The sequence below is a fragment of the Bos indicus genome, chromosome 13, assembly GCF_029378745.1.
Source record: "Bos indicus isolate NIAB-ARS_2022 breed Sahiwal x Tharparkar chromosome 13, NIAB-ARS_B.indTharparkar_mat_pri_1.0, whole genome shotgun sequence".
In the NCBI taxonomy this organism is placed as follows: Eukaryota; Metazoa; Chordata; class Mammalia; order Artiodactyla; family Bovidae; genus Bos; species Bos indicus.
The window spans coordinates 42,681,764-42,706,883 of NC_091772.1; the positions used below are offsets into that span (position 1 = coordinate 42,681,764).

General features: G+C 53.7%; 1 protein-coding gene across 3 annotated transcripts in view; it reads right to left on the reverse strand.

Moving 5' to 3' along the window:
* Positions 1 to 23,103, reverse strand: part of ACSS1 (acyl-CoA synthetase short chain family member 1) — a 45,008-nt gene extending 21,905 nt beyond the window's left edge. For 2 of the 3 annotated variants that reach the window (XM_070801078.1, XM_070801077.1), the window contains exons 1-2: positions 22,774 to 23,100; positions 13,858 to 13,954 (exon numbers count right to left, since the gene is read on the reverse strand). In XM_070801078.1, the coding sequence (XP_070657179.1) occupies positions 13,858 to 13,954; positions 22,774 to 23,065 (389 nt within the window). In that variant the 5' untranslated portion in view covers positions 23,066 to 23,100. Of the gene's footprint in view, positions 1 to 13,857; positions 13,955 to 22,773 lie in introns of all 3 variants that reach the window. The other variant, XR_011570078.1, reaches the window with a different exon arrangement.
* Between the last annotated feature and the right edge of the window lie 2,017 nt (positions 23,104 to 25,120).

Sequence of the window (25,120 nt, forward strand, 5' to 3'; positions counted from 1 at the left end):
GACCCAGGAGTGTTTGTGGTTGCCCCATGCTCAGAGACCCAGAAAGGGGCAGCCTGGCAAGGGCCACCAGGAAACAAAGGGGGGGTGGTGATAGGCTTTGGGGGAGCCCAGATGAGAGCAGATCACCAGCATAACCAAGCAGGACCTTGTAGGACACCGCTCCCCATATACTCCGCTTTAGCTCCTCTCTGAAACACTCAGATAACCGTATCTCATACACGTTCCTGAGTCCTCTTACAGATGCTAAAACCCCCACCAAATGGAAGAAATGAACTACTTGCAGCCTCTGGACCTACTGGAGCCTGAGGACTGATCATGTTAACAGCCCGGTTACCTCACCATCAACCAATCAGAGAACTGTGCACAAGCTGTTCACATACCCTGGGACTCCCCTCCCTCACCTGGACTTTAACAGGCTTTCCAAAACCCATCGGGGAGTCCAGGTGTTTTGAGCGCCAGCTACCCTGGACACCTGCTTGGCACCCTGCAATAAACGCTGCACTTTCCTTCACCACAACCTGCTGTCAGCAGGCTGGCTCTACTGTGCACGGGTGAGCGGAGTGACTCAAGTCTGGTTTGGTAACACAAGTGCGGCCTACACTCTCTCCTGACTCCTGCCCAGACTGGCACAGGCCCCGTCCCCTCTCTTAAGGCTGTAGGACAAAAGCACCACTCACTGGCGCCCCATCCACCCTGCACCTGAGCTTGTGATGAAAGAAAGAGCACCCAGAGCGCCCCCAACAGCAAAAGCCCCAGAACCAGGGCCCAGAAACATGCCTCCTGTATGTGACAGCACTGAAGAGGCAGTCATGGTCAGTCACCCAGAAGGTGACTTAAGCGCAGCCCACATGCTGTTTTTAACAGCCCTGAAGATTTATGCAGTTGGTGCTGAGGAGATGGAGGCTCAAGTGTGTCAGAGATCAGTGGTGATGAAATCCTGTCCTTTTTCTACAGACAGAAGGATGGAAGGCAGCATTTTGAAGTGAAAGAAGGAACAGAATGGCCCAGACAGAGTGGCCTGGGTTACTCACTACAGTAGCTGGACAGGCATGGGAGCTCAGCTTTCACAGCCGGCACAAGATCACCTGAGAAACAGCACCTGAGAAACAACCCCTCCACCTTGTTGGACTGTCACACGTGTGACCGAGAAGCATCACCCACTCAGGACCCTGCCAAACATTCAGTAGAGATTATCTCTACCATCAGGCATCTTTGTTTGAAATTACTTTTAAAAGTACTAAAATCAACTCATTCACTTTGGTGAATTCATAAGATGTTAAAAATTCTGTTCTCGGTACCATGAGGGCAAGCTGGGCACCAGACCAAGGAAATGAGAGGAGAGTGTCCTCTGGCAGCCCAGCTCTGATGGGGAAGTGAAGGCACATGAGAGGGTGAAGGGCGTTCACCGCCTCAGTTTAGGGTACGATTGCTGAGGGCAGCAGGGAGAACTTTCGGGAAAGGTCAGCGGTGGGGAGGAGGAGGAAGGCAGCAGAAGGGAGAGGATTCCTTCCGGCCAGAAGCTGCCTGGCGACCAGAGCTGGACAACCGACCTGTGTGGCCCTGGGAAGGTGCGGAGACCAAGCGACAGTAGCCAAGGTGTTCCCTGGAGGATCAAGGGGCCTCCCCACGGGCCCTGCCACTGAGTCCGCTAGGTCCCGCACTCTTTTTTTATATTTATTTATTTTTGGTTGTGTTGGGTTTTCGTTGCTGTGCAGGTTTTTCTCTCATTGTGGCAAGTGGGGGCTCCTCTCTAGTTGCAGTGTGCAGGCTTCTCTTTGTGGTAGCTTCTCTTGCTGTGGAGCACGGGTTCTAGGCACACGGACTTAGTTGCTCCATGCATGTGAGATCTTCCGGGACCCGGGATGGAACCCGTGTCTCCTGCATTGGCAGGCAGATTCTTTACCACTGAGCCACCTGGGAAGCCTGGGTCCCGCACTCTTGCTGCTGCCTCCAGAGAAGTTTCTGATAAAGAATCTGATCTGGGTAAAGCTCTTGAGTTCACTGCCCTTCCTGTCCTCTCCACCAAGGCCATAAAACTCAGGGTCGAAGAAATCCTTAAAACCTCCTTGGGGTTCCTGGCCCCATCAGTCCAGCCTCTGCTTAAACAGGGGCTGGGAGTCACCTCACACAGCACTCCCTCTTTCTTTGCTACTTCAATAGAGAAACAGTCTTCCTAGAATCAGGCCAAGATTTGTGGCTGTTCCATTTCCAGCCCTTGGTCCAGTTCAGGCCTTTAAAGATGTCCAGAATAACTCTGTCATGCAATAACAGCCCTTAAGATTCCTGGAACACTCCCTCCACCATCCCACAAAGCCTTTCTCTCCCAGCTTCTCTCCCCCAGCCCTCCAGGAACCGACTCTCACACCCTAGAAACTTCCAGGTCACAAAACAGACCCCAGCACTCCCATGGTGTCTGCTCGGGTCAGAATAAGGAAACCCAGACCCTTGACCCCAATTTTATATTTAACCATGTAAATGAAGAACACATTTATTTTTAATGCTTAACACAGGTGGCCCCAATTCAACATGAGGTCACTAACCCACTAACTATCACCACACCCAGAACAGGACTAACCAGGGCTTTGCCCTATCACAATCAGGGAATTAATTCTCAAAATCGGACTTTCCAGACTATCTATTTGTCCCTATTTAATTCCACCTCAATTTCTACTCATCTTTCCAGCGCACCCATTATTTTTTTAAAACTTGGATTTTTGTTAACAATTTCCTCCAGACTTACACCACTGGAGAATAAGGTCAGCAAACCTAGATCTTCAAATCACGAAAATGTACATGTTATGCAAGTGATCCTCCAGGTACTTAAAAATTTACTCCAGGGTACTCAAAAATCATCCAAAAGCTGTCCTTGGATATTCATGACTTCTCAGACTTTCACAAACCGATATGCTGCTTCTATATCAAATAGATAGTGCAGTCACTCAGTGACCAGTGCTCTGGGCTGTCCCTGCAGGAAACACTGCTTCCTCCTTGCCTGTGGGGTTTTTCCAAGGGACAGTGACATGCAGCTTTCTGAGAAATCACCTAACAAAATAAGTTTGAGTTCTATTTTCCAGTGCGAGGAGCAATACATTATTCGTCAATCAGGTTCTGAACAAGCTATCTACGTTTGTCTGCCAGGAGACGCCTCAGGGCCACGCCTTCCATGTGGAGGCACAAAAATGACAGGCACAAATACACAGAATTGCCTCGCCTTCAGGGTGCTGAACAGCAAAAGGCTGCCTGGCCTTGGGGAAGAAAGGAGACCTTTCACAGCCAACTCTAAGCTTCAGCTGGGAGGAACGTCCATCCAACGCTAATCCAACCACAAGTATGTGAAATCAACACAATACCTGCCTGAACACAGAGAGAAGAAAGCCATCTCTGGTCCAGCTCAATAAAAACAGGACACAGCTGGACAGACCAGGGGAATTAAGATAAGCGGGGTGTGTGTGTGTGTGTGTGTGTGTGTGTGTGCACGTGCACGTGTGTGTGCGCGCACACGCACTGCTGCTGTATCTAAGAAACTAATGTGGAACACACAACTTGCTTACTTGCTACAATTACTGTGGCTCTTGTGTTCACTAGCTAAGAGGCTACCTCCTTCATTGTCCACTTGCCCCACTGAGTATCAGCTTCCCTTCAGCAGGGATTTGTTCACTGCCTTCCTCCCAGTATCCAGAACCGGACCTAGTGCAGAATAAGGTGTGTGACAGATGTCTGTGGAATGGAAGAGACCAGCAGGTAAGCCTGAAAGAGCCCAGGCAGGCACAGGGTGACTGGAGCCTGGGGTCTAACCGTGAGCGCTGGTCCACCTGCAGATGCCTCCCAGCCTCCTGCACTGAGAGAGGGTCACATTGGAGAAAACATCCTGCCCCTCAGAGAGTGCAATGGGCAGGACAACCCCACTGTTAGGCCAGCCCATGGCTACTCCTCTGTCTACGCTTCCTTCTGCGGAAAAGGGAAGGAGCCCAGGGAATGGTGTCACTGGGTGTGTGGAGGCCTGCGACAGTGTCTTCTCTCCCCTAGCCTGGTGCTGACGGGAGGGGTCAAGCCCAGGGTCCAGATGAAGGACTGGACAGGACAGGTCTTCCTTCAGTCTGCTTCTCTAGACTTGACTTCTTTGGCTGCCCCAGGTCTCAGTTGCAGCGTGCGGGATCTTGGTGTGGCACACAGGCTTAGCTGCTCTGCAACATGTGGGACCAGAGTTCCCCAACCAGGGGTAAGACCCACCTTCCCTGCATTACAAGGCGGATTCTTAACCACTGGATGACCTGGGAAGCACCTACTTCTCTAGACTTTGCTATTCTCTTCAGTAAGCCATTTCTGGAAGGTGAAGATAGTAAGAAAAGCGAAGGTTGGCAAGAGAAGTGGGGCACAGCAGAAGGGACCCCTTCCCACAGGAAGAGGCTTGCCAGGCCTCGGGACCATCCCCTTCCCTCTGGCAAAACTCCTCTGGCCCAGACATTACTGTAGCCACTAAATCTGATCTAATGTGAGGCCATGTGCTTACTCTGCTACTTACTGCCACCAGAGAACAGAAGCCCAGGAAATTCAGCTGAGCGGGCTCATAACCCAAGTATGAAATTCCTCTCACGTCATGATTCGATCTCGTGACCATGACCTTGAGCAAAGGTAAGCTGCAGGGAACTGTAAAGCCACTGCCACATGTCAACACGAATACGCCCAAGCTGCCCTTGCCAACGAAGCCCCAGACACGCTCAGGGTTCGAAGCAAACAAGAGATGAAACACCACTGCTGACCCTAGGCCAGCCAGTGAACTGAGGCTCACTGAAGCTGCATGTTTTCTAAATTCCTTACAAAAAGTAAATGTATTTTTCTTGAGGCTTTGCTATACTCTGTGGAAAGTTATGAACTCAGAGAATTTCCCTCTCAGGAGAGTGTCTCAGTGAAGGACATCTGATTAGAGGTGGGGCTCCCCCCTACCCTCAACTCCCCATACACCTGGGTCCTGACTGACCCAACCATAGTATGGTCCAATAATAGGAGTACTTCTAAGGCGGTCTCCAGGACTCCTGTGCTCTGAATGTTTGCACAGTCCTTACCCCCAAAGAGGGTAGCACGAGGGGGAAATTAGGTCATGAGGGTGGAGCGCCATGATGGGATTAGCGCCCTTATAAGGGAGAATCCCAGGGATGGGGGAGCCTGGTGGGCTGCCGTCTCTGGGGTCGCACAGAGTTGGACACGACTGAAGCAACTTAGCAGCAGCAGCAAGGGAGACCCCATGGAGCTCCCTTTTTCCTTCCACTAGGTAAGGACACAGAGGGAAGGCACTGGCTATGACCAGGAGAACCCAACCAGCAGACGACCATGCTGGCACCTTGATCTTGGGCTTCCAGCCTCCACAACTGTGGGAAATAAGTCTCCATTATTTCTCAGCCCCCTCTGTCAGTGGCATTTTGTTACAGCAGTCCAAACAGACCTACAGGGTCTGTACAGCCAAAAAACACAATGTTGTAAAGCAACTATACTCCAATAAAAATAAAGGACAGGACCAAATCTGAAGTTCTAGGCACATATAAGAGCATCCTATAAACAGTAGCTATAATTACTGCAAAAAAAGGCAGAAAAAGAAAATGGGTGACAATGGGTGGTTCCTTAACAGCAGGAAGGAGAGTGAGGATGTCAGTTTACTTTTGTGTGAATTGCAGGCAGCTGCGTCATTGGCTCAGGGTGAATAAGGGTCACCGCTGTATCTGAATACAGTTACAGAAGCCCTCCCCTGCAGCCCCGTGCCCTGCAGTGGGTACTGATGGGAAGCCCTTGCTTGAGGTGGGAGGCGTCTGAGAAGGATACATCACCCACAATCGAGGCCGCTGTCAGCAGCAGGTTCTAGGTACTCAGCCACAGCCTGGGGTTCTGAGAGGCTGGGGGAAGGCAGGTGCCCCCTGCCCCTCTACCACCTGTCGTGTCTCCCCCCCACCTCCACCAGCTGCCCCATCTTCTCCAGCCATGCTCACCACCCACTGTGAGCACAAGGACCCTGCCATCCAGGCAGCCTCAGCCACCCCCAGGCCCCTGAGGGTTCACTGCCCAGAGCACTCTCCTCCTACCCTCCCCACCCCACTCCCATTCACAGTTCCTTCAGTGACAACAGCTACTGAGCAGATGTCCTGTGCCCAGCACTGCTCTGAATCCTAGGCACATCCATGGAGCCTCACAACAGCCCAAGGGTTGGAAGTTACCATCACCCATTCCATTTTCCAGATGAGGAAACTGAGGCACAGAGGACTTAAGTGACTTCTCAAGGCTATTCAGCTGAAAGGGTCAAGAATCAGGTCAAGATTAAAACCCAGTCTGGCCCCAAGGGCTGCTCTCAAAACCCACAGCTTCAGAACAACTTGAATCCTATTATAAAGGCTCCCAGACTTGACAATTTTGCCATTGGCCAAGTCCAGTGTAACAGTTTTTCTTTGTTGTTGTTGTTTAGTTATTAAGTCATGTCCGACTCTTTGCCACCCCATGGACAGTAGCCTGCCAGGCTCCTGCATCCATGGGACTCTTCAGGCAAGAGTACTGGAGTGGGTTGCCATTTCCTTTTGCAGAGGATCTTCCTGACCCAGGGATCAAACCTGGGTATCCTGCACTGCAGGTGGATTCTTTACCACTGAGCCACCAGGGAAGACCAACATTTCTACTTGGGTTGGTTCAAATTAGCAAGAGAAGTGTTCCAGGCCACTCACAGTAGTTGAATTGAGCCTAATCGATTGGCTGCCGTCTATGGGGTCGCACAGAGTCGGACACGACTGAAGCGACTTAGCAACAGGAGCAGCAGCAGCAGCAGGATGGAGGAGAATGGGGTGGGGGGTGGATTTACTTCATGATTCAGTGTTTGGCCCCACATTCAGAACCACCTGCCCCAGGGTCTGTCTCCCGCTCAATCTAAGTCTTTCCCACCCAGACACCACCCTGTGGCACAGAAGTGACAGGTCAGACTTCTTCCCTAATTCACGCCTGATTTCCCTTGGACCTCAGCACAGGCCTTCAGCCCAAGTTTTGTCTCTGGAAAAGGAGTTCTTTCCTTTCCAGACTCAGAGCCTCACTCACAAAGAGGGAGCCAGCACCAACCCACTAAGAACCCCTGAGGTTCCTGCCAGCCCCAGGCGAGAGAAGTCTGCGGCCCCAGTCCAACCATAACCAGCAGGGAGGATGGGGCTGTCAGCCCAGACCGAGCAAAGGAATTCACCCTCCCTATGGCCCAGAAACCTTGCGCCAGCTTCCCAGAGGACACTGACTGTATTTGCTGATGGGAAATTGTCAAGCCTCCCCGGATCTGGACCGCCCCGCCTTCCCAGGTTCGGATGAGGTCCAAAACAGTCACAGGCGGCCAGCAGAGAAAATGAAGGGCCAGGCAGCCCCTCCTCCCTCCCCAGGCCATCACCCCTCCCCTGGTACCTACAGTGACCCCTCCTGCCTCTAAAAGCCTGAGAGCCCCAAGCCCGGCCCCCCAGCCACTCCAGCACCTGCATTTTCTGTACCTCAGCCCACAGCCACACCAGGACTCCACCGCCCTCAGGCCCACCTGCTCTGTAGCCATCCCTTGTCCCTCCTGAAGGCCACCTGGAGCTCTCTGGCGCTGACCTCTCCAGTCAGTATTCATGGTTAACTTTGTCCTGGGGTGGGCGCGGGGGGCCAGGAACACACGGCCCTTGTTGGTGAAGGGATGTGTTGTCTGCACACAGGCGTGCAGGCCTGTCACCAGGTTTGGCCACCCGGCAGCCCCACTGTTCACACCTTTACCACTTCCAAAACTCCAGAGCACAACCCACAGAGCAGACATTGCATTGTCTGACCCCCTTTCTGGCCTTTCCAGCTCGGGGAGCCTGAGAGTCCTCGAGGCCAGCTGGGCGTCAGGTCTCATGCTTTACAACTGAGGACGACTGCGAATCCCAGTGAAGACTGTAGGCGTCAGCCACCCACACAGCAGAGGCTGCCCAGGCCTAGGGTCAAGGCCAGGACAGCAGGCCCCTGGCTGGTTATAGGGAACCCTCCAGGCAGCAGGTCTCGGGCAGCAGATGGAAGGGTCTGGCACCATGGACACTGGGGGCTGCATGTCTGCTGAGCCTCGAGGTGGCCCTGTGGGATCTCAGGGCTGCCAGCCCCCTGGGCCGTTCCCTCCAGGGGGCCTTGATTTTCTACCTCCTGGAGTCTCGAAGTGGCCAAGGAGGGGGCGGGGAGGGTGGCGGAGGAGCGTGGCCGGTTCGGCCTCCACACCGCCCAGGCACAGCTCTGGCCCCCACACCCCCAGCACACCGGGTCTGCAGCCGCCAGAAGCCCAACCACACAGCTGGAATAGAAGCCCCTCCCCTCCCGGAAGGCTGGTCCCAAGGGGCCAGGCGGAGGCCTTCGCCCCTCCCTTTACCCACCCCCGGGTGCCTGCGCTCCGCCCCTCCCCTCGGCAGGCTGCTCGTCCTCCCACAAGGCGAGGCCCTCCCACATTTCGCACAGCCGAAGGGGGCTCACAGAAACAGGGGGCCAGTGCCAAGGCAGGCGATTGTTATTCACACTGAACGTCAGCCAGGGGCTTCCCAGAAAGGCCCCGTCAAGAAGGTCGACTCTCGTGGAGGACATTCCCACTACGGTGCCAAAATAGGGCCATTCTAAAATGTGAGATTCCAAGAGCTTGCTCAAAAGAAGAGGGAAAAACAGTATCTTGTAGAGAAGAATTCAAAGCATTTGCCAGCTTCAAACTAAAGTCTCAAGGAAACTTAAATATTGGTTTAAAACCAGCTTGATCCAAGTAACTCAGGAGTCCTGCCGGATTCTGGGAGACTGCATGGGGATTCCTGACCGAGTTCTGCAGTCAGAGTTACTCAGAGGCAGGCAGGGGACACCGCACACAAGCCTGGCGGCCCTTGGCCTCTTGTGCCCCAGCCCAGAGGAGCCCACCCTCACAAACCCACTTCCCCTGCCTGACAGGTGCCCCTGTTCTGGTGCCTCACGGTAAATGGCGCTGGTTCATCCCAAAGCACCCCACCTCTCCACCACCCTATACCAGTTAATAATCCTCCCCTTCAGTTGCCCTAATTTGTTAATACAGGAGTTTGCTCGCTGCAAACTGTAATTCATCTGCGGGTGAGAAGCGCCAGGTGCAAGGTTGGGGGCTGGGAGGAGCAAAAGTGCTGCCTTTTAGCAGACCCTAAATTATTCTCCCAAGGTGAGGTCCTCTTCCTGGAAAACCCACCCACCCCTCCCAGCACCAGCAGCAGCAGGGCCACCAGCCCTTCCCCTCATCAAATCTGAAATCCTTTCCTGGCATCCCTTCGCCTGGCCCGGACCTACAGCTAAATGAGGCTTGTATCCTCCCAGATCCTGGCCTGGGCTTTCATTTCCCTGGGCTGCTCAGCACCCAGCACCCAGGGGAGGAGAAAACAGGCTCCGTGAGCCAGAAATGTTCTCTAGGTCGCCCACAGTCGGGGATAAAGTGGGTGGGAACACAGGGCACCTACCCGGCTGCCCCGCCCCTCAGCGCACTGGCCTGTGAAACCCTCCTGGCCTCTCAAAACTCACTCCCAGGACTTCCTCAACGTCGTCTCCAGCCACGTCCCAGCGAGACTTCCTGCTTCCTCCTGCCAGAGCCCAGGTGGCCCTTCTGTGACAGTACAAGTGGCCACAACTGGGACACAAGCCAGCCTCTGAGGAGGTACCTCCAGGCTTCAGACCTCGCCGCCCCCTCTGCCCAGGGCTGCTGTCTGGCTGCCGCAGACAGAGGGGCGCCTCAGAGCCTGGGGACCATCCTGTGTTCCCAGTGGCCCCTCTGCACTGGGGCCAGTAATGCTCAATGCCGGCTGCCCCAGGGAGGAGGTGCCCTCCATGGGGCCGGGGCGGGGGGGCGGGCATGTGTCTGCTTTGCGCCTCCACAGGGGCTCCTCACTGTGCACCCTCTATATAAGAAAGCCCAGCCGGAACCACCACAGAAATCACCCCCTCCAGGGCTGAAGCCACAATGGAAACTCCACTCAGCTCACGTGTGGGCACATGGGGGGCGGGGGGGACAAGGCCTGCTCTCCTCACTGCAGCCCAGCCACCCAGCTCAGCTGCACAGCCTGCCCGCGACCGCAGCCGCACTGCCCTCACAGTAACCCACATTCACAGCGGAAGGCCAAGCCAGGGCTAAAATCTGCTCCAGCTTTTTTAAAAGGTCATGTCTTGGATAAGTGACAAGGTTCTACTGTAGAGCACAGGGAACTATATTCAATATCCTGTGATAAACCATAATGGAAAGCGATGTGAAAAAGAATATTTATATACATATATGCATAACCGAATCACTTTACTGTACAGCAGAAAGTAACACAACATTGTAAATCAACTATACTTCAATAAAATAAAGTTTTAAAAAAACTGTAAAGGGCTCATGTCTGGACCCCTCCTCAGAGAGCCTCAGATGGGAGATCCTGGGTCAGGGCCTGGTGAAGACTCTCAGCCCACTCTCTGCTCTGACTGGGCACCAGGCTCAGAGGCACCCCCTGCTGAGAGGCCTCGAGTGCAGTACACAGGGGCCAGCCACAGCTGTCCACTCTGCTCCCCGCCCTCTGTCCATTCCCCACTTGGAAATCCTTGGCCCAGACTCCAGGCTCCAGGCAGGCAGTGGTCTTGAACTGTCCCCCACCTGTCTAGGGGAAAGGGATTTGTGTTTGTGCACATCCCCACCCCCAAGCATCTCTAGAATCTGTCTGCTTGAACAGACCATGAAGGACCAGCTTGTGAAATAGGTACGTGGACGGCTGGGAGGAGCAGCAGCCAGTGCTATCTGGCTGAACCCCCTCAGGGAGACACCCAAGTTATCTGTGCCTGCCTGGCGTTACAGACCTCAGGCAGTGCCAGAGGGCCCAGGATTGCCGGCCTGCTGGCTCCCTCAGACGGGTTCAGACACACCTCTGTGCAGAGGCAGGCTGGAAATCAGCTGGGCGGCCCTGTGGCCCGGGCTCCGGCCTCAGGTCACAGGCTGCCCCTCCTCCCCGGGAGATGCTTGCCGGCCATCCCAGGCTGATCCCTGCCCCTTTACTTCCCATCAGGAAGTGAGTACCACGCCTGAAGAAGGAAGCGTGTCTGGAGGACAGAACCCCAGCCAAAGAGGCTGTCCTTCTCCCAGAGCCACGCGGCCAGCACCACACAAGGCCCACCGCGCTGCCTAGTGGCCTCCGTGCCTCGGCCCAGCAGGCAGGAGGCGCCCGGGAACTGGCACAGCCAGCGCTGCAGACAGCCGTAGGACAGGATGGGGACACTGGGCTGCCCCAGGGTTCCCAAAGCAGGTCCTACCAGACCTCCCGCACCCTAGGGAGGCACAGTTGGAAATACATGCCAACAGCACTGAGAACTTGAAGGCAGCGTAGACCCCACCCCCAGGCAATGGCCCAACTCCCAGAGTAGGAGCAGGGCGGTGTCTCTGCAACCCAGGAGAGCAGTCCAAGGAGGATCCTTGGACATGGAGAGCAGGCTGTAGATACGTGCACGTTTCGGGTATGTGTGCAAGGGTGTGTGCGCACATGTGGACCCATGTGTCACTAGTATTTGGGGCAGAAGGGGGTTCATGTTACAAGCTCTCTGCTGATTCTTCAGATGCACTTCCTCAGAAGAACTTGGCAGACTCAGAAAGGACAGGCCTATGCCCCTGAGCAACAAGACGGGTACCCCAAGCTTCAGACAGACGAGGCAGGTGGGGTCCCAGGAAAGCACATTGCCCTCGGCACCCTGGTCCCTGAGAACCTCAGCCCCACACAGCCTCCTTCAAGGGCTCTCAGGTCACGGGTCTGGAACTTTTGTCTTCAGGCCACCAAGGCCTGTGACCGTCCTGGGGCACCTTGGGTGCCACCACGTGAGACACTTGGCAGGAGTGCACTTCAGTTTAGTGGCAGTTTATATGCTGGCAGGACAACCAGCACCAAGTGTAGGCAGCTCTCTTCTGAGACAGGAGGGAGAAAACCTCACATTGAAAACCTAACATGACCAGGAAAATGATTAATCCAGGTCCCTCAAAAACTAGCTGCCATTACAGACAACCCAGTCACACGCTTCTCTTTTCCCTCAAACAGTAAATAGCAACAGTCACGGGGCATTAAGACTAGCTGAAGTTTGTAAAACCATTTTGTTAGGCTGAGTCTGTTTATTTTTAGAGAGAATAATAAATTCTTTGCCTGCACTTATAGGTTTATACCTGCTCAGGGCAGCTTTGCAATGGAAATGAAGTTGTTCTTTGTTTAACGAGCTGGCAATCTTCCTGAGACTCTCCCACAGTGACAACCACACACTCAGAGGCTCGCCCAGAGGCCCTCAGAGGCCCGACATGGCCCAACACCAGCTCATGGTCCGGGTCCACAGGAGGACAGGAGGAAATTAGTCCATAGCTGGACCCCCTTCACCTCCTCCACCCCCATCACAGAGCCTACATCTTCTACCGAACAATCACACATAGATCAAGTTGGGCCAGTAAGGGTGAAGAACTCTGGAGCGGCTCACCTGTTAGAGCAGCGCCCCTGACTCCAGTGCGCAGAGCCCGGGGCTCCCAAGCCACATGGGGTTCGGAGGGTATCTGTCCAGGGGACCCAGCTCAGTGCAGTGATGGGCAGTAAAGGCTGAAAGGGACTGTGACAGCTGAGGGTATTGGGTGCAGGGGGAGGGATAAGCAGGGCAGGGCCCGCTAGGAGCCACGGCAGATTAACAAACGTCACTTTGCTGCTTCTGCAGGAGTCCACCTGAACACAGCTTTACCAGGCCTGGTGCACTTGATCTGTGATAAAACCTGAGTCTGAGAAACAAGCAGGAAACCAGGGGTCCCTGGGGCCTGGAACTCTGAACTCTCCTCCTGCTGTGTCCCTTTCCTCCCCTCCCCATCAGCCAAGCACACCTGCACCTTCTCTCTGTTCCTGGGATCCCTGGGCTAGGACTGGACGTTCTCTCTCCATCTTCCTCAGGCTGCACCATCTTCCTGAGGCTGCTCCTTGTCAGCAGCACCTCAGCTTGAAGGTCATGTAAAGCGACCTTCACTGGGTCACTGGCCCACACTGGGGCCATGGGCTTGGGGATGTTCATTACCGTAATGCACCCCAGCCTGCCGTGACTGCTACAGTGGCACTCAGTGACACCTGTTGAATGGTTGGCCAAGAAGCCCTGAGCCACCCACCAGGAGGGTAATCATGCCCACAACTACCTGGGGTACTAAGGGACCACAACCTAGGCTCCCAGTAGGCCTGCAATAGCCCTGTAAAGGTGAACTGAAGCTTGAGCCAAGGGGTTTTCCCACGAGGATGTGGCCACAGACCAGACACCTCTGAGCAAGACAGTCCCGGGAAGGAGCAGGGCTTCAGGAAGACAAGTACCTGCTCCCGATGCCAGGTCTGCTCAAACCCCCCAGTGCACACACTTGGTGTACAGAATACGTGATCACAGATACCCTCTGATCCCTTAAATATCATGGCCCTTGTTTTATTTTAGCCCCATTTCAAAATCTTGGGTTTACTGTTGTGCCACTATCATGACGCACTAAGAGGGGCTGATTTTAGTTACCCCAGCGTGTATGTGATTCAGCTCATGTTCATATCCACTTTTCCTGAGACCAGAGAACATTTCCAAAGTGGAAATGCCCCCTGATATAATGCCGTGCCCAGAACTGGTCACAGGCACATGGAACTGCTTGACCAAGAGTGACCCTGTGCCTCGAACATTCATCATACTTGTTTCTGAGGACCCTGTTCTCTCCAGCAGAATCTAAAGACACCAAGTACTGCCCAGGTGGATGAGCATGCCAGGCCTCCTCCCATCCACAGCTTGGCAGCAGTGTTTGGCACCAGTGCCCACATGCACATGCAGAGGCACCTACCATCAGGGGACGCACCATACCTGTAGGTGATCTTCACTTCAGTTCCAGGCTCATCTCGCTCCCAGATCAAAGCGATGCTCTCTGGGGACTTCTGAACGTGCTGATCCAAGCAGTTGACTGCACAAAAACAGGAGCACGGACGTTACACTTGGTGCCACTGGAGTCAGAATGGGGAGGGTCCAGTTGGCCTGGTTTGCGCCATTCTCCCTAGGTTGAGAGACCTCTCAGGTGCAGGTGACCACTGGGAATTCTAAAGAAGTGCTTCATGTGTGGAGCACTCCCCAAGTCCCAATCCCCAGCCTCATTCCCCGCCCCCACCCCCCCCCACCCCCCACCAGTGACCTGACCCAACTGGCCCTGTGGTTTTCAAGGCTCCCTGGCGATTCTGACACGGCCAGGGCTGAGCACTGCAGCCCCGGGCTGCAGGAAAGAAGACTCGATGCAAACAGGATGGCCTGATTCCATGCAGTGCATGTGGAGGGTGCTTGTGGGGTAGGGGTGCAATCCCGGACAAGGCCCCACATCCCTTCTCAGGTATCCAGCCAGCACCCAGCTCCCAGAAGCGATGCACTGACGAGGGAAATCTCTCGCTAGTTTTCCAGGAGGCTCGCTCCCCTCCCCCTCTGTTACCGAAGCTCAGGTCATATGACTGCCCACAAAAACAGGTCGGTTGTGGTGGTTTACTGTCAACCTGAAGATCATTAGGATCATGTTCATTGCTAACTTCCTGTTCACCACCACTGACTGGACTTCAAGGTGAGCTTGGCTCTGGCCGGTTTTTGCCAGAGCCCCTTCCAGCCAGCCCTCGTGGCCTGTCTTCATTCCTCACCTCCCCATCAGCAGGGAAATAAATACCTAAAAACAGCTTTGGGATCAGCAGCCACTGCCCACCTGGTCTTCAGGGTCACCCTCATGTCGAGGTATATAATTTTTTCCTTTCCTGTCTTTTGGGGCAGTTATTTATCTTCTCCCTAACTAATCTTCTTCTACAGAAATGGGAGATGTACCCTTTGCCAAGTCTAACTCACAGGGCTGGGTCAGAATCAGATGGAAAGCAATCCTGAGAGGTTACAAGAATACGAGGTCAGTCACCACCCGATAATCACCCTGCTGGGAGTTCCTACAAATATTTCCTGATGGAAAACCATTCTGACAGAAGTTATGGGAGACTCTCCCCATAACAAACCCATAATCCTCGAGAGGGTGAACTCCCATGGAAACATTTACAAACTTTAGCTTGCATCTGTGTGTGCCTGTGTGCATATGAATCCCATTTTTTCCCTCTCAGGATATTTTCAGAGAAGGCAATGGCACCCCACTCCAGTACTCTTGCCTGGAAAATCCCATGGATGGAGGAGCCTGGTGGGCTATAGTCCATAGGGTCGCTGGGAGTCGGACACGACTGAGCGACTTCTTTCACTTTTCACTTTCATGCATTGGAGAAGGAAATTGCAACCCACTCCAGTGTTCTTGCCTGGAGAATCCCAGGGACAGGGGAGCTTGGTGGGCTGCCATCTATGGGGTCACACAGAGTCGGACACGACTGAAGCGACTTAGCAGCAGCAGCAGCAGCAGGATATTTTATCTATCACTTACTCTGGGAGGTGGGAGGGAAGTTCAAGAGGGAGGGACATACGTAAACCTATGGCTGATTCCTGTTAATGTATGACAGAGACCAACGCAATATTATAAAGCAATTATCCTTCAATTAAAAATAAATTTTTTTAAAAATTTCAAGTTTCTAACAGGTATATAAGCTATACCTCACAAACTTGATAAATGAAGGGTGGATGTCATGGGGAAAATTCCTACTTACTGTCACAGGAAAGTTCTTTGAATTACTAGAAAAACAGAAGAGAACAAATCCTCCCCCCTCCCCCACCCCCCCCCAAAAACAAAATAAGAGACAAAAGCAGAAAGACAAACTGAGAAGGGGCTTGGTGGCAAAACTTGGATTTATACAATAAACCTGACATCAGTCATGTGTATGTCGGTCTGGTCCAAAGTTCATTTTTTAAATATTTATTTATGTTTGGCTGTTCTGGGTCTTCATTGCCATGCACAGGCTTTCTCTAGTTGCAGAAAGCCAGGGGCTACTCTCTAGTTGTGGTGTGTGGGCCTTCCATCATGCTGGCTTCTCTTGTTGAGAAGCACAGGCTCTAGGGACATAGGCTTCAGTGGTTGGGGCTCGTGGGCTCAGTAATTGTGACACACAGGCCCAGTTGTCCCATGGCACGTGGGACCCTAGTTCCTGGACCAGGGATCGAATCTGAGTCCCCTGCACTGGCAGGCAGACTCCTAACCACTGGAGCACCAGGGAAGCCCTGGTCCAAACTTCAGAAGAGTTTTCACACTAAGACCACAGGTTTCTGACTCCTCTTGAACAGTCAGCAGCTGAGGCCATACCACACCTGGCAGCTGAGTGGTGGCCACTCTCAGCAGGGGTGGGCCTGTCACCCCCCTTGCTAGCCACGCCCAGTCTGCTCAGGTCCTGCCTCGGGGCCTTTGCACAGTTTCTCCCTGCCTGGGGGACATCGTCCCCCTCTCCCCACTGCTGCACACCATCTGGTACCCAGCCTCCCCCAGGTCTCAGCCAACACGTCCTCACTCCGCTATGGAGCACCACTCTTCCCCGGGACCTTATGCCTCCCAGACTCTAACACCCACTGTGGTGTTTCCAGCCTGCTGCCCCTTTGTGGGCAGGGGTCACATGCCCGGTTCCTCTTTGGACACCTGCAGCCTGACCCAGGGCTCCGAGCACAGGAAGCCCTAAGTTCTGCATGATGGATGGACCTGCCAAGTCCTCAAGTTAGAGGATGATGTGGGGTCCAGCTGACACCAGGCTGGGTGCGTGCCTGGGAGAGGGAACAGACCTCTTCTCATCTTCCTGGCTTTGTCCCTCAAGAAGTTTCCTTTTGGGGCCTACATCAAGGCTTCTGACTTCCCCAGGATCCCAGATGACTTGTGAGCATGTTAAGTTTTGAGGCCCCACCCTGAGTCTCTGACTGAACAGGTCTGGGTGGACTTGAGGATTTCACTTCTACCAGGATCCAACTTGATGCTGTGACTGCAGGTCCAGGACCTCTTTCACACAGGCGGATGTAGTCTCCTGGTATGTACAGTCCAGAGTCCCGGGCAGCTTTCTTTTTCCAGTGGTGGTGGTGGCAGTTTAGTCACTAAGTTGTGTCTGACTCCTGGATAGGAGTAATTAAAGACCCTTGCCATCTCTGCAAGACATCCGGCCATGCCCTCACTGGATGGCAGCCTGGGGTCACGGTTAAAATCACACCGTAGAGTCAGGCCACTGTCCAACCACTCACTAACCATAGACTCGTCTATTTATCTCTAAACACCACCTCTAAATCTTACTCTCTAACTGGTGGTGGTAATGGTTCCGGACTCTAGGAGGCATGGTAGTAATTAGATGCCACTGGAGTTTTCCTGCCATGGGGTGCGACTGTGTCCCCAAAGGAAACTGAGTTCACAGCTGCCACGGACAACCCTCAGATGACAGTGTCCAGAGAAAGCACAGGGCCAGTCTGAGGTGGCGTGGCTGTATGATGCCATGTGTGTGTTGACTTTTAACACATCTGCATTGCTCCTGCTGTTGCCTCAAGTGCAAAGGGGAGAAAAAAAAAAGGAGGAAGAGAAGGAAACCCTTACATCTCTCATTTTTTAAAAACAGCCTCCACCAAAGAACTGGGCAGCAAGACAACGGAATTTCATTTCCAAGTATTTCCAAGAAAAGTTGGGCAAGGAGATAGAGCAACTTAAGGTTTGGCTCAAACCCGACCTCTTATTTCGATCCTTTTCCAAACTTCCCAGCACACAGTGATCTCTCCTCCCACAACCCCATTCGTCACTGACTCATCTTCCCAGCAGCCCCCATTCTGACACAACATCAGCTCTGCTAAATCCACCTCCATCTGGGTCACAAGGTCCCTATGTGCAGGGACCACTTCCCTAAGATTCCTTCACCTCGGCAGGGGGCAGGGGATGAAGGGACAAACTTCCTAATTCTCCCCTTAGCAGCTGTAAAACCTTGAGCACTATCACCAGTGTGAACCTGCTCCTTTACTGATCTGTGGTCCTTCTCCTCATCAGAATGCAGGCTCCAAGGCACTGGGGCATTTTATGCATGATCCCCACCAAACACGAGCTAGAGCCCTTACATCCACATCTGTACAATGGGGCCTCCAGACACTTCAAATTGGTGTCACAAGGATGTCATGAGATGAGGCATCACAAAGTTCACCTAAGGGCAAGTCTGCACCCGGGCCTGATATGGCTCTGCAAGCAGGTAAGCGGGTGTGTGTGGTGAGTTTGGGTTTCTTTTTAAGAAGAGGTGATGAGGGACTTCCCTGCCAATCCAGTGGTTAAGACTTCGCCTTACAATGCAGGGGTGTGGGTTTGACCCCTGGTCAGGAGGGTAAGATCCCACAAGCCTTGAGGCCAAACAAATCAAAACATAAAACAGAAGCAATGTTGTAATAAATTCAATAAAAACTTTTAAAAGATGGCCCACATAAAAAAATAATTAAGATATTATTAAAAAAAGAAAAGGTGACCAGGGGGTCATCAGTTTCATCATAAACATGTACACACGAATGCAGGCATTTCCATCCAACAAACTTGTTGGTTGTTTAAATGCATCCCTGCCCCTCCTCCCTTTACAAAAATTTAATTTTAATCCAAAGAGATGAGGGAGTTAATATTCACAAGAGGAGTCACAATAGGTTTTCTTTAAATAGAAAACCTCCCTGGCATAATTTGAGGTATTACGTCAATCACAAAAACTGTATTTGCCAACTTTCCAGAAACATCTGCTATTTAAAGTAAGTCATGTCTCTAACAACTGGGGAGGATTCAGAGCTTTCCGAGGGTCCCTCCTCCTAAGACCTGAGGTCATGTGTTCACTGAGAGTTCCTTGAAAGACCTGAGTGAGCTACTTCAGCCACTGGGAGGAAATGCAGCCTCGGAGGCAGGCTCTCGCCATCTCAACGTTTCTGCCGTCTGAATTATTTGAGACATGTCATGAAGAGGGGAGAGCTACAGCGAAATGGTTTCCACTGCTACAAGGAATGTTCCAAAAAGTGTCCAAGGAATCTCTGTGTTCAATGCTAGTTATAAACAGTCTATCCCCAAGCTTGAAAGTAAGAATACACATACGTGTGTTTCAAATTCAGACTCAAAATAGAGTTTCGTTTTGTATTCTGAAAGCAACACGTCACTACCCTCCAGTTCTGCATCTGCAGCTTCCTGATGTCTCAAGTTTATACCCACGGAGCAAACACATCTGTTGAGCCCTGCGAGGGAAAGAGCCAAACTTCAAAAGCTGGAGTTTTTATCAGAACGTGGCTTTCTAAAGAGCTTCGGGTTTCATGCAAACCAGTCACTGCAGGGGGTGTCAGGTCTACCTCCCCACCCCTACCCCACCCCTCCCAGGGCCCTCTGACACCACAACCCCCCACCGGCCTGGCTTTCCCATGGTCCAGGAGGGCTTTCAGAGCCACGTCAGCCACCTGCGTGCCCTCCTCAGCCTGCTTCCCAGAATAGGCTGGTCAGATGGAAAACCTGTGTGGTCCCATTCAGAGGCAAAGCAACACGGCAGAAGAGCAGGTTCAAGGTTACAGCCTCCTCCCAGGATTCATTAATAAATAACAAAGGCCAGTGATTGGGTGCAAGGAATGTTCTGAAGACAGTGCAGAGTGCTTCACAAGCATTTTCACATTCAATGCTAACACGCAGTCCCAGGTCACCTGCCGCTGGTCAGAAGCCTAGCAGCTTCTGCCTTGGTCTCTGGGACCTCTGGTAGCCAACAGCCCTGGGTCTAGTCACCACCTTGTGAGAAGCTCCTTGTGGGTGCTCCGGGCCACAGCTCCAGCTAAGCCCTGCCTGCAGGCCAGGCCGCAGACTTGGGAGTGAGCAAGGTAGATGACTAGAGTCCCACAAGCGGGGAGCAGAGGCAAGCCACTCCCGTCAGGCCCTGTCCAAAGTCCTGACCCACGGAATCCGAGAGACTAAGAAAATGGCACGGATAGGAACTGGAACAGAATTTCAGTTACGCACTGTTCTCACGTTACAAATGAGGAGACGCACCAAAGAACAGTCAGGGAAGGGCAGGAGGAGTAAATTGGGAGAGTGGGATTGACACAGACACACTACTATACATAAAATAGTGTAAACTAATAAGAACCTACTGTAGAGCACCGGGAACTTTATTCAGTACTCTGTAATGACCTATATGGGAATAGAATCTGAAAGAGTGGATATATGTATATATATACTTGACTCACTTTGCTGTGTAGCTAACACAATTGTAAATCAACTATACTCCAACTAAAAAAATGAATTTTAAAAAATTAAGCACTTGGCAAGACTTTAGATAGAAAAAAAAAATGGTCAGGGGAAAACAAGGATTCAAACCCAGAGTCGGACACGACTGAGCGACTGATCTGATCTGATCTGATGATTCCAAAGACACACCCAGCACCACTGAAGTGTACGGTACCACCCAAGGACTCTTTGTTTGTTTGAGAGAGACAGATTGGCATTCATCCCAACCCACCCATTTAGTGGTGCCCCACCTGCCCTGGTTGGACACAGATCAGTGGTTCTCAACCTTAAGTGTGTATCAGGATCACCTGGAGGATCCACCCCCAGGTTCCTGGCTCTGGCCATCTAGGATGTTTCTACAAAGTTCACAGGTCTTGCTGATGCTGCTGATCCAGGGACCACACTTTGAAAACTGTACGTACAGACCTTCCTGAAGGGGCAAACTGAGTTTTAAGTGACGCTCCTTTGAAATAAGCCATCATCGCACGACCATCACACAGACAGAGCATGCCAAAACACACCCCCTCCCACCCCAGCCCACAACTTTTCTAGTGGCTCCCAGGATAGCCATGACTTGGTCTGGTCCTTTTTCATATGATCACCTCTGATTTACAGACACTGGTGACCATCAGAGATATTTCTGACAGATGAGTGGGTCACATACACATTTGATGAGAGAATGTGGCTGAAATGCTGTTTTTCTACAAGGCAGTTTTCTGAAGTTCAGTTTCTGGCTAAGGTAACCATAAAGGAGAAATAAATGAAGAAAAAGAGGCAGAGGAGTGTCTTGTTGCACACCCTAACCCTGACCTTGAACCTGACCGAGTAGGGCTCACAAGGCCCTGGCTGCCCGTCGCACTGGATCTGTCATTACACCACCACCACCACTCCCCACTTCTTATCTGAGAGTGAAAGGTGGCACGAGTTCACCTTGAATGTCCCTGGCAGCCTCAGGTCGCCCAAGTCCAAGGCAGCTTCTAAAGGAACTGCAACCTTCTACCCCTTCCCCCTGCACGCAGCTCTCTCAATCCAGGGTGCATTCCACCAACCCTGCAAACCTAAGGGTTTAGTTTTTCTCCCACTAATCCAAGGACACTTTCTGCTGACTCAATTCTAAAGAAGACACTTATCTACTGAGTCATTTTTATTAAATCAGCAAAGCAATATACAATATATATAAAAAAAAGTCTGGTCCAAAGTTCCCTTAAATATCTTTGCTTGAAAAATAACTGCAAGAAACTACCTGTAACTCTGGCTACTTCTAAATTTCACAAGTCAAAATCACTACCACTTATTGCTCACTAGTAAGTGCTGGGTCTGTTCCATACCCTGTGTGCCTGGTCATCACAACCAGCCCCTCAGGTGGGTATTGCGACCTCTAGTCTACACAGGCAGAGAAGGCAATGGCACCCCACTCCAGTACTCTTGCCTGGAAAATCCCATGGACGGAGGAGCCTGGTGGGCTGCATGCAGTCCATGGGGTCGCTAAGAGTTGGACACGACTGAGCGACTTCACTTTCACTTTTCACTTTCATGCATTGGAGAAGGAAATTGCAACCCACTCCAGTGTTCTTGCCTGGAGAATCCCAGGGATGGGGGAGCCTGGTGGGCTGCCATCTATGGGGTCGCACAGAGTCGGACACAACTGAAGCAACTTAGCAGCAGCAGCAGTAGCAGCAGTCTACACAGGAGGATGCTGAGACTCAGAGGAACAGAAAAACTGGACCAGTAAAGAAGTGGAACCTGGAGACTTAGACCCCGCTACCCAGTTCAGGCCTTGGTCAGGAAGACCTTTCCTTAAACAGCCCCTAGACTCCCATCTATCCCATTACCCCCTTCCTCCTTGAGCCCCTCTGACCGCGCCCCATCTGGCTGCTCACACCCTAGACCTAGCCTGCCTCCTCCTTCCCTCAGTTGCTGGGCCTTCTGCCCCTGGCGGACCGGGGGCATGGCTGGCAGTGTGAACCCCAGTCCCAAGTCTGGACAGAACCGTAGGGGATTCAATCTCCAGTAGGGGCCAGAGAGGACAGACTGGGGATGCAGCTGGCTTCTGAGACCTCGGAAGACCGGGCCCCTGGGTCTTCGGGGCGAAGGTGAAACTGAGAGAGGGGAGGTCCCACTACTGCTTCCTTCCCGCCCGCCCGCCCGCCCGCGGGCTGACTCCGGCTGCCGGCGCGGCTTCCTCCTCCCCGCCACCCGGCGCGGCTCCGTTTGTTTACACGGGCAGGGCTGCTCCCCAGGCGGGTCGCCGGCCGGCACCTGGCGGTGACAACGGCCAGAAGCTTTTCGGTTCTGTCGCCGGCCGGCCCCGCGGGCGGGAAGTCCTGCTCCTGGCGCGCCCCTTGCCTTCCACCCCACGAGCGGCACGCTCGGTGTTAGGGCCAGTGGGGGCCACCGTTAGACTCGGGGGGGCGCCGGGGAGCCCGAGCCACGACCGAGGAGTCGGGGCCGGGCCGGAGGGGTTGGGGCGGGGTGGCCGCGTCGCTTGCCGGGGAGCGACGCCGGAGCGCCGAGGAGGGGGCGTGTGGAGCCACCGCATGCTGGGCTCGGGGTCCCCCGGCCGCGCGAGCTGGGGCGCCCCGGTCCCCAGGCCCACTCACCAGACACGTTTAACTGGCCTCCCAGGAACCAGCTGATCCTGCCGCTGCGGAAGTCGCAGTCGCTCACCGTGTGGTAAGGGGTGTCCCACACGAGAGCGTCCCGCGCCAGTGGCCCCCAGAAGGCGGCGGGCTCGCGAGCTGCAAGCGCGATTCGCTCTTGGTAGGAGCCGGGTGGCGCTACGGAGGCGGAGGCGCTGCTCCAGAGCCGGGGGGCCGCCAGCGCCCGCACCCCAACCCCGCGGAGGCCGCCCAGTAGCCGCCCGACGCCGCGGCCCAAGCAGCGCGCCGCCATCGCGCCTCAGAGTCCCGCGCCTCAGAGCCCTGTGGCAACCGGGCGCCCGCGTGCCCACGCCCCGCCCCGGTCCCGCCCCGCCAAAGGCCCCGCCCCCATGCCACCGCCCCGGCCCTCGCCCAATCCCGCTCCCGCTCCCGGTCCTCGCGCGGTCGCGCCCCTCCCTGACTCCGCCAACGCCCCGCCCCTCCGGCCAACGCCCCGGGCCCGCCCTCAGGCCCTGCCCCCGCCCCGCCCCTCCCAATTCCTCCCCTCGGGCTCCAGAGCGGGGCGCCAAGGGAAAGGGAGCAGCTGGGGAAGGGGGGCCTCCCGGAGCCCGGGGTACGGGGTCCCGGGGCGGGCTGCCGGCGTTTCAACCGGTGCGTCTTCCAGCTCCGACGGCTTCGCGGCGCGGGGAACCGCAAAGACTGGGAACCCGGGGACGCAGGCTCTCCCGGGCGCGGGAGCGACCGCAGAGCCGGGGAACCACCAGTTAGGTCCATTCAGCATCTCAGAGGCCGAAGGCATTCTTTTCTTCGTGCGCCCTGGAGAAGGAACCCGCAGGTCTGCCTGCACCGGACCCCCGCCAAAATATACACACACAAGCAGCACCCCCGCTCCGTGGACTAAGTGGGATCCTCTGCCCAAGAGGCTGTGGGGGTACCCAGGGTGGTGGTCTAGGGTCCGCCGCATTCCTGTGGCAGCGAAGCAAACGCCCGGGGTTTTTGGCCCGCTGCTGCAGCTTCTGTGTCCTGGGTTCAAAACCTGGCGTTTCTAGCTCTCTGACCTCCGGTGAGTTCCTTAAACGTCTCTGTGCCTACACCAGCCCGGCTACTGAGCTCCCTGGGTGTCCCTCGCAGGCTGCAAGTTTCAGACACCAACTCATTTATTCTCGTGCAGCCCTGGGGAGAGGGAAACGCATGATATCTGTCTCTCCCAGCTGTACCCAGGGAGCCCGGGAATGGAGGCTGTGTCCCAGTTATCAAGCCAGGAAAGATAGAAGGGAAGCCACAGAAACTTGCCTCAGCCAGACTCGAATATCACAACACCCACAAACTACACACATAATAAATAAGATAAACAGAAGGGAAAGGGGAATTCTGAAGTTGGTTGGTTGAGTTCCATCCCATTAGCTGTAAGAGGAACTTCTGCTGTTAGCCCCAGTGTGTGTGTGTGTGTGTGTGTGTGTGTGTGTGTGTGCCCCCTCTCCTGTGCGCCTGCGTGCACTTGCCTGCTTGCACGTGGTACCTGCTTTTTAAGGCTGGGGGGGCTGGGATCCAATGAGAAGAGTTAGCACTTACACATGGGCACTGCTCTGTGCCAAGTGCTTGACCTGCATTTTTCTACTTAATTTAAAAATTATCTGGTGCTATCAAGTCCTGCCCACTCTCAGCTCCCAAGTGGAACATATGAGGATGCTGAGCCCTAAGAAATAAACACATGCTGGGCAGCAACCCCACTCCCACCTCAATTTCTGCTTCACCACTTGGCCTGAATCACTTTTTTTTTTTTTAAGCCTCGCCACACAGCCAGCAGGATTTTAGTTCCCCAATCAGGGATTGAACCTGGGTCCTATGCAGTGAGAGCACAGATTCCTAACCACTGGACTGCCAGGAAATTCCCTGAATCACCATTTTTAATAGAATAAATAATAAAACTAAAATAGAGAAAGACCGTTAAGTGTTGCCGGGGGTCTCAAAGATGACTACAGATGCTGGAGCAGTGGGTGAAAACTCCCAGGCATTTGCTCTATAGGTGAGAGGCTCCCCCTCAAGAGGAGGGATCTGTTCCCCACAAGAGGATGAGCAGTGTTGCTCCGACTCAGCCCAGGCCCTGAGAGGCCACAGAGGCAGGCCCTAGAGACCCCTGCAGAGAATGTTACCAAACACAAGTCCACATAAGGCCAACCAACACCAAAACACCTGAGTCTGGAGCAGAGAAAGGATTATTGCAGGGCCCTGCAAGGAGGGAGGAGGCTCATGCCTTAAAAACCCTGAACTCCCCAAAACTTTTCAGCAAAGCCATTTTCTTGGAAAGGTAGACGGGGGGGTGGGGTAGCTGTTGCAGACTTCATGT